Genomic DNA, 16,288 nt, shown 5'->3' with positions numbered 1-16,288 from the left:
TCCAGCCATGCAGGCGTCATAGTAAAACTCCTTGTAGGCCAATTTTATCTCACGTGAGCTGTGTTCTGATTCTGTGGGGGTCCCTGATGGATTTGCTATCACAAAAGGGGTCCCTGGTCCCCAAAAACGTTTGAGAAACCCCCTGCTCTAGTCTACTCTACAACAATGGGAACAGAACATATCAAAAAAATGACTGAGAATACAGTTTCCTTGAAGTGGTTTTACTATAACACAGACAGAAACCCAGGTATAATATCTTGGATTTTCAGGCCCAGAGTGTCTCATCATAACATCTGAAAAAAAAAGCACAACATGTTTTCATGAAGTACAAAACAAACAAAAAAGAATGAGCCAAAAGAGACGATGAAAAAAAATATAAAACAACGTAAAACACTTTCAACAACTTCTTAAAATTGTGAACACATCTGTTTCTGGCGTTGTAGTTAAACACGACAAGCACACCACTTCCTTCCTTCAAGTAAATGTACCTTTTTCTTTAAACCAAAACGCATAATGTCCCGTCTTCAATCACACCATGATAAATGACCCACTATGCTTGTCAGCCATTTCCCAAAACATCTCTATTATACCCAGACTGTCTCGTTCATTATCAAATAAATATCAGAAGACAAACACTGTGAGCCAATATTCTCATCATCATTAAGTCCTGGGTTTGTACATACAGTACAATTAAGCCTGTTGAGGTTGCCCTATCTTCCATTATAAGGAATATAACATACAGTGCATTCGGAAAGTATTCAGACCCCTTGACTTTTTCCACACATTGTTACGTTACAGCCTTATTCTAAAATTGATTAAATTAAAAAAGGTTCCTCAATCTACACACAATACCCCATAATGGCAAAGCGAAAACATTTTATTTTTTATTTTTTATTTTTTACATTTTAGCAAATGTGTAAAATAAAAAACATATGTATTCAGACCCTTTGCTATGAGACTCAAAATTGAGCTCAGGTGCATCACGTTTCCATTGATCATCCTTGAGATGTTTCTACAACTTGATTGGAGTCCCCCTGTGGTAAATTCAATTGATTGGACATGATTTGGAAAGGTACACACCTGTCTATATAAGGTCCCACAGTTGACAGTGCATGTCAGAGCAAGAACCAAGCCATGAGGTCGAAGGAATTGTCTGTAGAGCTCCGAGACAGGATTGTTTTGAGGCACAGATCTGGGGAAGGGTACCAAAACATTTCTGCAGCATTGAAGGTCCCCAAGAACACAGTGGCCTCCATCATTCTTAAACGGAAGACGTTTGGAACCACCAAGACTCTTCCTAGAGCTGGCCGCCCGGCCAAACTGAGCAATCAGGGAGGTGACCAAGAACCCGATTGCCACTCTGACAGAGCTCCAGAATTCCTCTGTGGAGATGGGAGAACCTTCCAGAAGGACAACAATCTCTGCAGCACTCCACCAATCAGGCCTTTTTGGTAGAGTGGCCAGACGGAAGCCACTCCTCATTTAAGGCACATGACAGCCCGCTTGGAGTTTGCCAAAAGGCACCTAAAGGACTCAGACCATGAGAAACAAGATTCTCTGGTCTGATGAAACCAAGATTGAACTCTTTGGCCTGAACGCCAAGCGTCACGTCTGGAGGAAACCTGGCACCATGGTGGTGGAAGGATCATGGTGTGGGGATGTTTTTCAGCGGCAGGAACTGGGAGACTAGTCAGGATCGAGGGAAAGATGAACGGAGCAAAGTACAGAGAGATACTTGATGAAAACCTGCTCCAGAGCGCTCAGGACCTCAGACTGGGGCGAAGGTTCACCTTCCAACAGGACAACGACCCTAAGCACACAGTCAAGACAACGCAGGAGTGGCTTCGGGACAAGTCTCTGAATGTCCTTGAGTGGCCCAGCCAGAGCCTGGACTTGAACCCGATCGAACATCTCTGGAGAGACCTGAAAATAGCTGTGCAGCGACGCTCCTCATCCAACCTGACAGAGCTTGAGAGGATCTGCAGAGAAGAATGGGAGAAACTCCCCAAATACAGGTGTGCTAAGCTTGTAGCGTCATACCTAAGAAGACTCAAGGCTGTAATCGCTGCCAAAGGCGCTTCAACAAAGTACTGAGTAAAGGGCCTGAATACTTATGTAAATGTGATATTTCAGTTTTTACATTTTTATACATTATTAAAAATATCTTAAAACCTGTTTTTGCTTTGTCATTATGGGGTATTATGTGTAGATTGATGAGGGGGAAAAAACTATTTAATCCATTTTAGAATAAGGCTGTAACGTAACAAAATGTGGAAAAAGGTCAAGGGGTCTGAATACTTTCCGAATGCACTGTACTTGAAACAGAATGTGGCATTTGGCACCACATCGTTTTACCCACAGGCAAGACAATGTGAATGTTGAAATAAGAACAGGACGTTCTCAATAAATATAGAGTATTAAAGATGCGTTATAAAGGTTTTATATAATTTCAGCCAGTAGTTGTGAAAGTAACGCTCAAAGCGGAACATTGTGGACAACGCCATCCACTTCATATGATGATGTTACCAATTCCAATTTGTACAATATGTTATGAATTTGTAAGTGCTTAAGATTCCATTCAACCTCGTTTTTGTTGTTGACAAGAAGTAACTTGAATTGAATGACGCCAAAATAAACTCTAAATAGGAAAAATATAGACCTGAGCTCTGTAAAAGTAAACTAAGAAGAAGGGGCCATCAGGCAGTGTTGTGTTCCAAATGGCACCCTATTCCCTTTATAGTGCACTACTTTTGATCAGGACCCATAGAGCTCTGGTCAAAAGTAGTGCACTATGTAGGGAATAGGGTGCCATTTGGCACACACACACACAAAGTGTTGGGTCTTCTTCAGTGAGAACCTATTCCTAGAGGGATTCCTTCCAGCCGGTTGAGTTCTGAGCAACAGGAGGGTTCTAGTTATGTTGTCCAGCTTCAGTCCTCAGCTTCAGTCCTCAGCTTCAGTCCTCAGACAGAGATAGAGGGTGATGGTGCGCAGCAGTCATAGCACCACCAGTTCGTTAGCTCAGAGCAGCTCTTCCACCCTGTCCTCCAGAAGGGCAGGGCAGAGGTGGGTCGTGTTCATTAGGCATGTAGCAGCAGCAAAACAGACAAACAGGGAGGGACTACCACCGTGACTTTTAATTTTCATCTTCCGTTGCAAAACGTTTTTAAAACATTGCATGCCCTAATGAACAGACCCATGGTGTTGGTGATGGAGCAGGAAGCCCAGGCTAGGCCCGATCCTTACGTTTCAGTTTGTTAGACTTTTTGACAGCTCCGTTCTTGTTGAGCAGCTTGAGGACCTTGTCTTTGTGATCCAGAACTTTCATCATAGTGTCCCGGGTCTCTGTTACCTGGTCCATCACCAGTTTACAGCGCTGCATGTTACCCTGCACACAGAACCAACATTCAGTTAGTTACATGACAACACCGTAGAAGTATCACACTATTGAGTATCACAGAGGATTAGAAAATAAATGCATTGAAATTGATCCCCACTCAAACTGTGACCGTGATAAACAAACTTGTGACTTTTGTCATGTGAGGATTTCCTCTTGAAGGACAATAAATGTCATCAAACACTCAACCAATCAATCAATCACTGAATCAACCAATCATTCAAACAATCCATGTACCTGTATGAGTTAACTTATATTTTACATTTTAGTCATTTAGCAGACGCTCTTATCCAGAGTGACTTACAGTTAGTGAGTGCATACATTTTCATACTGGCCCCCCGTGGGAATCGAACCCACAACCCTGGCGTTGCAAGCGCCATGCTCTACCAACTGAGCTACAGGAGGCCATATATGATGTATTTGGTACTAGACCCACACACCTGTATGAGTTCGTTGATGCGGTGCAGCTCGTCGTCGACCCCGGCCCTCTTCTTAGGGATTAGCCCCTCCTGGAGGGACGTCAGTCTGCTATATACATCATGCTCCAGGTTCGACTAGGGGTCAGAGATCAGAGATCAGCCTGGAGGGACGTCAGTCTGCTATATACATCATGCTCCAGGTTCGACTAGGGGTCAGAGGTCAGAGATCAGCCTGGAGGGACGTCAGTCTGCTATATACATCATGCTCCAGGTTCGACTAGGGGTCAGAGGTCAGAGATCAGCCTGGAGGGACGTCAGTCTGCTATATACAGTGGGGAGAACAAGTATTTGATACACTGCCGATTTTGCCGATTTTCCTACTTACAAAGCATGTAGAGGTCTGTAATTTCTATCATAGGTACACTTCAACTGTGAGAGACAGAATTTAAAACAAACATCCAGAAAATCACATTGTATGATTTTTAAGTATTTTGTTGCATTTTATTGCATGACATAAGTATTTGATCACCTACCAACCAGTAAGAATTCCGGCTCTCACAGACCTGTTCGTTTTTCTTTAAGAAGCCCTCCTGTTCTCCACTCATTACCTGTATTAACTGCACCTGTTTGAACTCGTTACCTGTATAAAAGACACCTGTCCACACACTCAATCAAACAGACTCCAACCTCTCCACAATGGCCAAGACCAGAGAGCTGTGTAAGGACATCAGGGATAAAATTGTAAACCTGCACAAGGCTGGGATGGGCTACAGGACAATAGGCAAGCAGCTTGGTGAGAAGTCAACAACTGTTGGCGCAATTATTAGAAAATGGAAGAAGTCCAAGATGACGGTCAATCACCCTCGGTCTGGGGCTCCATGCAAGATCTCACCTCGTGGGGCATCAATGATCATGAGGAAGGTGAGGGATCAGCCCAGAACTACACAGCAGGACCTGGTCAATGACCTGAAGAGAGCTTGGACCACAGTCTCAAAGAAAACCATTAGTAACACACTACGCCGTCATGGATTAAAATCCTGCAGCGCACGCAAGGTCCCCCTGCTCAAGCCAGCGCATGTCCAGGCCCGTCTGAAGTTTGCCAATGACCATCTGGATGATCCAGAGGAGGAATGGGAGAAGGTCATGTGGTCTGATGAGACAAAAATATAGCTTTTTGGTCTAAACTCCACTCGCCGTGTTTGGAGGAAGAAGAAGGATGAATACAACCCCAAGAACACCATCCCAACCGTGAAGCATGGAGGTGGAAACATCATTCTTTGGGGATGCTTTTCTGCAAAGGGGGACAGGACGACTGCACCGTATTGAGGGGAGGATGGATGGGGCCATGTATCGCGAGATCTTGGCCAACAACCTCCTTCCCTCAGTAAGAGCATTGAAGATGGGTTGTGGCTGGGTCTTCCAGCATGACAACGACCCGAAACACACAGCCAGGGCAACTAAGGAGTGGCTCCGTAAGAAGCATCTCAAGGTCCTGGAGTGGCCTAGCCAGTCTCCAGACCTGAACCCAATAGAAAATCTTTGGAGGGAGCTGAAAGTCCGTATTGCCCAGCGACAGCCCCGAAACCTGAAGGATCTGGAGAAGGTCTGCATGGAGGAGTGGGCCAAAATCCCTGCTGCAGTGTGTGCAAACCTGGTCAAGACCTACAGGAAACGTATGATCTCTGTAATTGCAAACAAAGGTTTCTGTACCAAATATTAAGTTCTGCTTTTCTGATGTATCAAATACTTATGTCATGCAATAAAATGCAAATTAATTACTTAAAACCATACAATGTGATTTTCTGGATTTTTGTTTTAGATTTCGTCTCTCACAGTTGAAGTGTACCTATGATAAAAATGACAGACCTCTACATGCTTTGTAAGTAGGAAAACCTGCAAAATCGGCAGTGTATCAAATACTTGTTCTCCCCACTGTACATTATGCTCCAGGTTCGACTAGGGGTCAGATGGGTCAGATCAGGGTCAGAGGTCAGGGGTCAGGGCAAGACGAAAGGGTTCAACAAGACATTAAGGAACACTGACATATGTACTGCATAATACAAGCTCCAAAATATTAATACATATTTCACTGTTTTTCACTAATTAAAATGTCACTAAATGTCCTCTGGTGGCTGCAATGGAAATGAAGACATCTATGGCCATCGGGACTCACCAGCTGCATGAGCTGAGCAACACACAGGTGCATTTTCCATCCTTGGGCTCGACACGCTACTCCTCTCTGGTTCGCCATGTCCTGCAGCGACTCCTTCTCCTCTGGAACATGTCATAAAGCCTTGTTATAAGACATGACCAAATGACGTGCAGCTTATAAAGGATTCATAAACACTACATAAATGTATTACATATCATCTATAACCGTTTGTCATGGTTCATAAATGTGGCATAACCACCAATGTCAAATGTGACATAAACCTGTGCTTTATTAAGGGTGGCATAAGCACCGCTTAATAAATACCTTATAGATCATATTAAAATTAAGGCTTCACAAAGCATTTATAACCCATCATGCATCTTGGTAGAGCATTGCAACGCCAGGATAGTGGGTTCAATTCCCGGGACCACCCATATGTAAAAAAAATTATTTCACACATGACTCGAGTCGCTTTTGGATAAAAGCGTCTGCTAAATTGTATATATTATATTACTCTAAAACATTTCCTTCTTGGGTGCAAAGTCAATTTAGACCTGACCTCAACTTCCCCCAAAATGCTGTGCTACAGGATGACACACTAAAGTGCAGTCATGCACAGTAAAACACGTTGGTGAGTTTTTTTTTAAACCTACTCCATATACAGTGATTCGCATTGTGGCCGCCAATGGAATGGGTCAAGTAAAAAGACTGCAACACTCTATAATTCAGAGACCCGTGAAATGACACCATATATATACACACATTCTACAGACCCTACTGAGTTTTCCCTACAATACTTTTACTACGGCGCCCAGAACAGTTTTTGCTCTATAACCCAATATGTATTCCATATAAAGTGATTTGCATTGTGGGCATTTATATGACATTGGAACATGTTTTAAAACCCACATTTAATGCAAATGTCACTTCAATATGAACAAATATGAATCATTGTTAATGTTTAGACAATTATTATTCATATATCATTAATAAATACAGGTTGCTGACAATTTTATACTATTACGTGGGGGACTTTTATTTTGAACATTTCTGAAATTCTGTGACACGGAGGTAAAACATTTTTTGGGGTGTGTTGCTGATCATGTGATGAGTTCGCAAATCAAATTCCCAATTTTGGTGCCAAATCGGACAGCGAAAAAACAAGCTAAACTTAATTTACTGTCATTTAAATTAGTCTGTAGTAGTTGAGTGTTGCATTAGATTACACTGTAGCTACCTCAGTCGTTATTTCAAATTATCGCTAGCTAGCTGAAACGTAGCTAGCTAGCAGGCTCTGCTAAATAAAATAAAAACGTAGATACACATCCACATCTCAGTCACATCATGAGATTTGTAAATGAAAGAGGAATGTAATAATATGAATCGAATGGAGTTTCCCCATCTCCCTCCCCATTTAGAGTTTCTGGCGCAGCACAGAAACGCCCTTATCCAGATGGTGTGACAAAGGCATTTCCTCACAGACCTGCTAACTTTCTTTGTTGTTACTTTTAAAAGGTTGGAACCAACATCCAGTTACCTCCAGCAGGAAGAGAGGTGAAGAACCAATCGTCCTCCAGTTCAGGGACAAGCTCCACTATTCACAGCCCTGTGTAATGTTCAATGTCATTGAAACTTAATAAAAAAGGAAATGTATGGTTTAAACATGTCTAATGTTGATTTGTTTTAGCTGTTAAGTGATAATTCCCTAAGTGTTTACACCATTAAGGCTTTACGAATGTGTTATAAATGACCAAAGGGGGTCTGACTTTAAATTAAGTACAAACGTCATGAGATATAAAGTCTTTATGGATGTGAAACTAAGTATTACAAGACACTACATAATGTGTCAATAAATAGGTTATAAAAGTTCTGCTGATGTTATGAAGGTCCTCATGATCCACGGGTTACTGTAGGGTGGGAGACGTATTTAAATGGGTTGATGGACCTTCAAAGCTTGTGTGTGTGTGTGTGTGTGTGTGTGTGTGTGTGTTTTGGCCTCAGAACAGCCTCAATTCGTTGGGTCATGGACTCTACAAGGTGTCAAAAGCGTTCCACAGGGATGCTGGCCCCATGTTGACTCCAATGCTTCCCACAGTTGTGTCAAGTTGGCTGGATGTCCTTTGGGTGGTGGACCATTCTTGATACACACGGGAAACTGTTGAGCGTGAAAACCCCAGCAGCGTTGCAGTTCTTGACACAAACCGGTGCGCCTGGCACCTACTACCATACCCCGTTCAAAGGTACTTAAATATTTTGTCTTGCCCATTCACCCTCTGAATGGCACACATACACAATCCATGTCTCAACTGTCTCAAGGCTTAAAAATCCTTCTTTTAACCTGTTTCCTCCCCTTCATCTACACTGATTGAAGTGGATTTAACAAGTGACGTCAAATAAGGGATCATAGCTTTCACCTGGTCAGTCGGTGTCATGTTTTGTATACTACGTGTATAAGCCTGGGATATCAACCATTCAAAGTTGGCCTTGGTGGGAGTGACAATAGAATTCTGTGGGAATTCTGTGGGAGTGACCTTAACGAGTAAAAGACTTCTCAACAGCTTCTACCCCCAAGCCATAAGACTCCTGAACAGCTAATCATGGCTACCCGGACTATTTGCACTGCCCCCCCACCCCATCCTTTTTACGCTGCTGCTACTCTGTTAAGTATTTATGCATAGTCACTTTAACTCTACCCACATGTACATATTACCTCAACTACCTCAACTAGCCGGTGCCCTCCGCACATTGACTCTGCACCGGTACCCCCCTGTATATATAGCCTCCCTACTGTCACTTTATTTTACTTCTGCTCTTTTTTTCTCAACACTTTTTTTGTTTAAAATAAATGCACTGTTGGTTAAGGGCTGTAAGTAAGCATTTCACTGTAATGTCTGCACCTGTTGTATTCGGCGCATGTGACCAATAAAATTTGATTTGATTTGATTTGTCGTCGTCACTAGTTAACACAGTCAGAAAGTCATAATCATTACTAAACCCTGCCCATTTCCACAAAATGTTACTTTAAACGTAACCGTAACTAATGAAGGCCTGGTTTGATGCGTTGGTCCACCAGAGCTCCCGCACATCTGAGATGAGGTGTCATGTGACTAACATTACCTCATTTTAGAGCGTATTCCAATCCTTCGACCCAACATGCCACCCTTTGTAAAGCACATGTTTATGTCATATTCGAACATAGTGGGTTACGTCATATTTGACATTGGTGATTATATCACACAGTTATGACACATTTTATGAACCCATTATAAAGCATGACATAGTTATAGATGCTTCGTAAACACATTTATGTAGTGCTTATGAAGGCTTTATGAAGCCTTTATAAGCTGAACTTCATTTAAAGCGGGACCTAAAAGCTTATACATGCTTATAACAACTTATCCTCTGAAATACACAACCATAGTTCTCACCAGTGGGTAAAATAACTTATAGTAACATACATAGAGAGACATAATATTAAAAGCCTCATAACAAGACATTAGAAAGGCTCACACGTGCTTATAACACCTTATACTTGCAGGATAAAATGAGTTCCAGAACATATTTAATGTCCGGATACTTCTTGATAAGATATAGAAAAAAGGGCGTTGTAAGAAATTAGGAAAATCAGGACATAGTTTTTGTTCAGCGTTCTGATTGGACCAATACTGACCTTTGATCCGGATGTCGCTGTACCTCTGGAAGTGGTGATAGGCTGCCTTCCAGGGGTTCCTATAGTGACGCAGCAGAGTGACAGGTGGGCGTGGCCTGACAGGGATGTAACGCACCCCTTCCTCATCTTGAGACGGAATACAGCAATATTATATTAATATGCCATTCCCGGGGATCGAACCCACTACCTTGGCGTTACAAACGCCGTGCTCTACTACCGTAACATGGTTAAAAAAGAGACCATATTTCTGAAGCTTGCAATGAGCTACAAATGTATAGAAGGAAAAATAACAGTGTGTTTTCAATAAGGAGAATTAGAATTTCACTTTACTTCCTGAATTGGAATGAACTGAAATGTAATTGACCCCACCCTGGTGAGCGCAGCTGTGTAACATATGGTTAGCCACCCACCCACATACTCCCTGGGAGGGGACTCTCTCCTCTCAGCCCTGCTGCCCAGGGGCCTGTGGCCTGTAGCCCTGTCCTCATCTGTACTGTTGGTCTCCACCATCTCAGTCTCCTCGGTGGAGATGACGTGCTGCTGCTTGCGGGGCTTCTTCCTCGGGGAGGCACCAGGGACCAGGTCCCCTGAGGAGGCGGCCCCATTGAGGGACCCAGCTTGGTGGAGGTGGGTGCTGAGGCCCGAGTTCGCCGAGGGCTGGGGCACTGAGGAGAGGAGAGAGACAGACATGTAAATCACAGGCATGTCAACCAGTTTTACTTCCTTGTTTAAGAAAGATAGATGGGACTGTGGAACTTTCTCAATTAATCTTTACTAGAATCCTCACATTAGGGTGGGGCGACATCTGGAATGACATCGTCCCATCATTGATATAAGATTGCATTGTCTATTTCTTTTTGTCTTGGGGAGGGGGTGAATTAGCGGGAAGAACGCAATTTACAGTATAATTTGATGCAATAACGTAATTCTTATTTAAATTGTTACAAAAGCCACAAACAATCTCATTAAATCATTGTTCAAAACAGTATTAGGCCTATTTATTTTTTTTGTCTAGGCTGCAGAATGATTTTCAAATTGGTAGGGCTATTTCTCTTGTCCATTAAAATACTCAGATATAAGTTATATTAGCCTACCTTTTAAAAACTAATATTCTAGCCGTATCAAGTGTAGGCTATTGTTATTTCATCTGGGTAAGCACATCTTACATTCTTTCTTCATTAGGCTGCTTTCAGACTGTTAAAAACTAGGATGTGATGAGATTTAACTTAGTAACTATAGTGTAGCCTTCACTTAGTAACTCAAGTGTAGCCTGCCTTCATTTAGTAACTATAGAATAGCCTGCCTTCACTTAGTAACTATAGAATAGCCTGCCTTCACTTAGTAACTATAGAATAACCTGCCTTCACTTAGTAACTATAGAATAGCCTGCCTTCACTTAGTAACTATAGTGTAGCCTGCCTTCACTTAGTAACTATAGTGTAGCCTGCCTTCACTTAGTAACTCTAGTGTAGCCTGCCTTCACTTAGTAACTATAGTGTAGCCTGCCTTCACTTAGTAACTATAGTGTAGCCTGCCTTCACTTAGTAACTCTAGTGTAGCCTGCCTTCACTTAGTAACTATAGAATAGCCTGCCTTCACTTAGTAACTAAAGAATAGCCTTCACTTAGTAACTATAGAATAGCCTGCCTTCACTTAGTAACTCTAGTGTAGCCTGCCTTCACTTAGTAACTCTAGTGTAGTCTGCCTTCACTTAGTAACTATAGAATAGCCTGCCTTCACTTAGTAACTATAGAGTAGCCTGCCTTCACTTAGTAACTATAGAGTAGCCTGCCTTCACTTAGTAACTATAGAATAGCCTGCCTTCACTTAGTAACTATATAATTGCCTGCCTTCACTTAGTAACTATAGAATAGCCTGCCTTCACTTAGTAACTATAGAATAGCCTGCCTTCACTTAGTAACTATAGTGTAGCCTGCCTTCACTTAGTAACTATAGAATAGCCTGTCTTCACTTAGTAACTATAGTGTAGCCTGCCTTCACTTAGTAACTATAGAATAGCCTTCCTTCACTTAGTAACTATAGAATAGCCTTCACTTAGTAACTATAGAATAGCCTGCCTTCACTTAGTAACTATAGTGTAGCCTGCCTTCACTTAGTAACTATATAATAGCCTGCCTTCACTTAGTAACTATAGAATAGCCTGCCTTCACTTAGTAACTATAGAATAGCCTGCCTTCACTTAGTAACTATAGTGTAGCCTGCCTTCACTTAGTAACTATAGAATAGCCTGTCTTCACTTAGTAACTATAGTGTAGCCTGCCTTCACTTAGTAACTATAGAATAGCCTTCCTTCACTTAGTAACTATAGAATAGCCTTCACTTAGTAACTATAGAATAGCCTGCCTTCACTTAGTAACTATAGTGTAGCCTGCCTTCACTTAGTAACTATAGTGTAGCCTGCCTTCACTTAGTAACTATAGTGTAGCCTGCCTTCACTTAGTAACTATAGTGTAGCCTGCCTTCACTTAGTAACTATAGTGTAGCCTGCCTTCACTTAGTAACTATAGTGTAGCCTGCCTTCACTTAGTAACTATAGTGTAGCCTGCCTTCACTTAGTAACTATAGAATAGCCTGCCTTCACTTAGTAACTATAGAATAGCCTGCCTTCACTTAGTAACTATAGAATAGCCTGCCTTCACTTAGTAACTATAGAATAGCCTGCCTTCACTTAGTAACTATAGAATAGCCTGCCTTCACTTAGTAACTATAGTTTTTTTAAATCTTTATTTTAACAGGGAAAAACAGACTTGAGGCCTGGATCTCTTGTACGTCTGTGCCCTGTGTAAACATGTTGACATGTACAGTTTTAGACATACAGACAAGAACATTTCAAACATACAAAACAAAAACACAATTCAACAGAAACAATCACAGACAACATCATATTGATCCTCCATAACATTTTAAAATGGGCAAGGGACACCAGAGTGTCTAACTGAAGTTGGATCTGCAGTTTGTTCCATAAATAAGGTGCAAAGGAACTGAAGGCAGTCCTACCCAACTCTGTGGAGACCACAGGAGTCTCTAATGTAATCCACATCTGTGATCTGGTTTTAAAATTAGTATATCTAGTGGAAATTATTGATGATATACAGTGGGGAAAAAAAGTATTTAGTCAGCCACCAATTGTGCAAGTTCTCCCACTCCCACCAGATGAGAGAGGCCTGTAATTTTCATCATAGGTACACGTCAACTATGACAGACAAATTGAGGAAAAAAAATCCAGAAAATCACATTGTAGGATTTTTTATGAATTTATTTGCAAATTATGGTGGAAAATAAGTATTTGGTCAATAACAAAAGTTTCTCAATACTTTGTTATATACCCTTTGTTGGCAATGACACAGGTCAAACGTTTTCTGTAGGTTTTCACACACTGTTGCTGGTATTTTGGCCCATTCCTCCATGCAGATCTCCTCTAGAGCAGTGATGTTTTGGGGCTGTCGCTGGGCAACACAGACTTTCAACTCCCTCCAAAGATTTTCTATGGGGTTGAGATCTGGAGACTGGCTAGGCCACTCCAGGACCTTGAAATGCTTCTTACGAAGCCACTCCTTCGTTGCCCGGGCGGTGTGTTTGGGATCATTGTCAAGCTGAAAGACGCAGCCACGTTTCATCTTCAATGCCCTTGCTGATGGAAGGAGGTTTTCACTCAAAATCTCATGATACATGGCCCCATTCATTCTTTCCTTTACACGGATCAGTCGTCCTGGTCCCTTTGCAGAAAAACAGCCCCAAAGCATGATGTTTCCACCCCCATGCTTCACAGTAGGTATGGTGTTCTTTGGATGCAACTCAGCATTCTTTGTCCTCCAAACACGACGAGTTGAGTTTTTACCAAAAAGTTATATTTTGGTTTCATCTGACCATATGACATTCTCCCAATCCTCTTCTGGATCATCCAAATGCACTCTAGCAAACTTCAGACGGGCCTGGACATGTACTGGCTTAAGCAGGGGGACACGTCTGGCACTGCAGGATTTGAGTCCCTGGCGGCGTAGTGTGTTGCTGATGGTAGGCTTTGTTACTTTGGTCCCAGCTCTCTGCAGGTCATTCACTAGGTCCCCCGTGTGGTTCTGGGATTTTTGCTCACCGTTCTTGTGATCATTTTGACCCCACGGGGTGAGATCTTGCGTGGAGCCCCAGATCGAGGGAGATTATCAGTGGTCTTGTATGTCTTCCATTTCCTAATAATTGCTCCCACAGTTGATTTCTTCAAACCAAGCTGCTTACCTATTGCAGATTCAGTCTTCCCAGCCTGGTGCAGGTCTACAATTTTGTTTCTGGTGTCCTTTGACAGCTCTTTGGTCTTGGCCATAGTGGAGTTTGGAGTGTGACTGTTTGAGGTTGTGGACAGGTGTCTTTATACTGATAACAAGTTCAAACAGGTGCCATTAATACAGGTAACGAGTGGAGGACAGAGGAGCCACTTAAAGAAGAAGTTACAGGTCTGTGAGAGCCAGAAATCTTGCTTGTTTGTAGGTGACCAAATACTTATTTTCCACCATAATTTGCAAATAAATTCATTAAAAATCCTACAATGTGATTTTCTGGATTTTCTTTCCTCAATTTGTCTGTCATAGTTGACGTGTACCTATGATGAAAATTACAGGCCTCTCTCATCTTTTTAAGTGGGAGAACTTGCACAATTGGTGGCTGACTAAATACTTTTTTCCCCCACTGTATATGGAGGTAGTTTTAAAAGAAGTGCTTTATAAATAAACAAGAGAGCATGTTGCTCTCGCCTCACAGATAGAGAGGCCCAACCCACATGTTGATATAGGAAACAGTGATGAGTTTTGTAACTATCACCCGTGATAAACCTGAGTGCACAATGGTAAATAGCATCCAGTGGTTTTAATGTGTTTGCCGATGCATGCATATAGATAATATCACCATCATCTAAAACGGACATAAAAGTAGCCTGCACAATTTGTTTTCTATTTACGGAGGACATACAAGCCCTGTTTCAGTAAAGGAACCCTATCTTGAATTTGAGCTTTTTTCCCAATTCAGTAACATGTTTTTTAAAAGAAAGCCTATCATCTAACCATACCCCTAAGTATTTATATGCAGAGACCTGTTTGATTTGAGTACCATCCAAGCTAGTGATTACAAAAGTGTTTCTAATTGAGAGTTTAGACCTATATATTTTTTTAAAGCTTAGTAACTATAGAATAGCCTGCCTTCACTTAGTAACTCTAGTGTAGCCTGCCTTCACTTAGTAACTCTAGTGTAGCCTGCCTTCACTTAGTAACTCTAGTGTAGCCTGCCTTCACTTAGTAACTATAGTGTAGCCTGCCTTCACTTAGTAACTATAGTGTAGCCTGCCTTCACTTAGTAACTATAGAATAGCCTGCCTTCACTTAGTAACTATAGAATAGCCTGCCTTCACTTAGTAACTATAGAATAGCCTGCCTTCACTTAGTAACTATAGAATAGCCTGCCTTCACTTAGTAACTATAGAATAGCCTGCCTTCACTTAGTAACTCTAGTGTAGCCTGCCTTCACTTAGTAACTATAGAATAGCCTGCCTTCACTTAGTAACTATAGAGTAGCCTGCCTTCACTTAGTAACTATAGAATAGCCTGCCTTCACTTAGTAACTATAGAATAGCCTGCCTTCACTTAGTAACTATAGAATAGCCTGCCTTCACTTAGTAACTATAGAATAGCCTGCCTTCACTTAGTAACTATAGTGTAGCCTGCCTTCACTTAGTAACTATAGTGTAGCCTGCCTTCACTTAGTAACTCTAGTGTAGCCTGCCTTCACTTAGTAACTATAGTGTAGCCTGCCTTCACTTAGTAACTATAGTGTAGCCTGCCTTCACTTAGTAACTATAGAATAGCCTGCCTTCACTTAGTAACTATAGAATAGCCTGCCTTCACTTAGTAACTATAGAATAGCCTGCCTTCACTTAGTAACTATAGAATAGCCTGCCTTCACTTAGTAACTATAGAATAGCCTGCCTTCACTTAGTAACTATAGAATAGCCTGCCTTCACTTAGTAACTCTAGTGTAGCCTGCCTTCACTTAGTAACTATAGAGTAGCCTGCCTTCACTTAGTAACTATAGAATAGCCTGCCTTCACTTAGTAACTATAGAATAGCCTGCCTTCACTTAGTAACTATAGAATAGCCTGCCTTCACTTAGTAACTATAGAATAGCCTGCCTTCACTTAGTAACTATAGTGTAGCCTGCCTTCACTTAGTAACTATAGTGTAGCCTGCCTTCACTTAGTAACTCTAGTGTAGCCTGCCTTCACTTAGTAACTATAGAATAGCCTTCACTTAGTAACTATAGAATAGCCTGCCTTCACTTAGTAACTATAGTGTAGCCTGCCTTCACTTAGTAACTATAGAATAGCCTGCCTTCACTTAGTAACTATAGAATAGCCTGCCTTCACTTAGTAACTATAGAATAGCCTGCCTTCACTTAGTAACTATAGAATAGCCTGCCTTCACTTAGTAACTATAGAATAGCCTGCCTTCACTTAGTAACTATAGTGTAGCCTGCCTTCACTTAGTAACTATAGAATAGCCTGCCTTCACTTAGTAACTATAGAATAGCCTGCCTTCACTTAGTAACTATAGAATAGCCTGCCTTCACTTAGTAACTATAGAATAGCC

At 41.7% G+C, this 16,288-nt stretch overlaps 1 protein-coding gene across 1 annotated transcript in view; it reads right to left on the bottom strand.

The window, feature by feature from the left end:
- Positions 1–2,770: 2,770 nt before the first annotated feature.
- The window catches only part of LOC121534169 (histone deacetylase complex subunit SAP130), a 56,308-nt gene continuing 42,790 nt past the window's right edge, over positions 2,771–16,288 (bottom strand). The window contains 5 exon segments of the mRNA XM_045205589.1: positions 2,771–3,388; positions 3,838–3,951; positions 5,990–6,090; positions 9,639–9,764; positions 10,049–10,303. Of these exon segments, the coding sequence (XP_045061524.1) occupies positions 3,230–3,388; positions 3,838–3,951; positions 5,990–6,090; positions 9,639–9,764; positions 10,049–10,303 (755 nt within the window). The 3' untranslated portion in view covers positions 2,771–3,229.

The sequence above is a fragment of the Coregonus clupeaformis genome, chromosome 20, assembly GCF_020615455.1.
Source record: "Coregonus clupeaformis isolate EN_2021a chromosome 20, ASM2061545v1, whole genome shotgun sequence".
NCBI classification, from domain to species: domain Eukaryota; kingdom Metazoa; phylum Chordata; class Actinopteri; order Salmoniformes; family Salmonidae; genus Coregonus; species Coregonus clupeaformis.
Note: the sequence above shows the minus strand (reverse complement) of the source record. Positions and strands in the feature narration are given on the sequence as shown.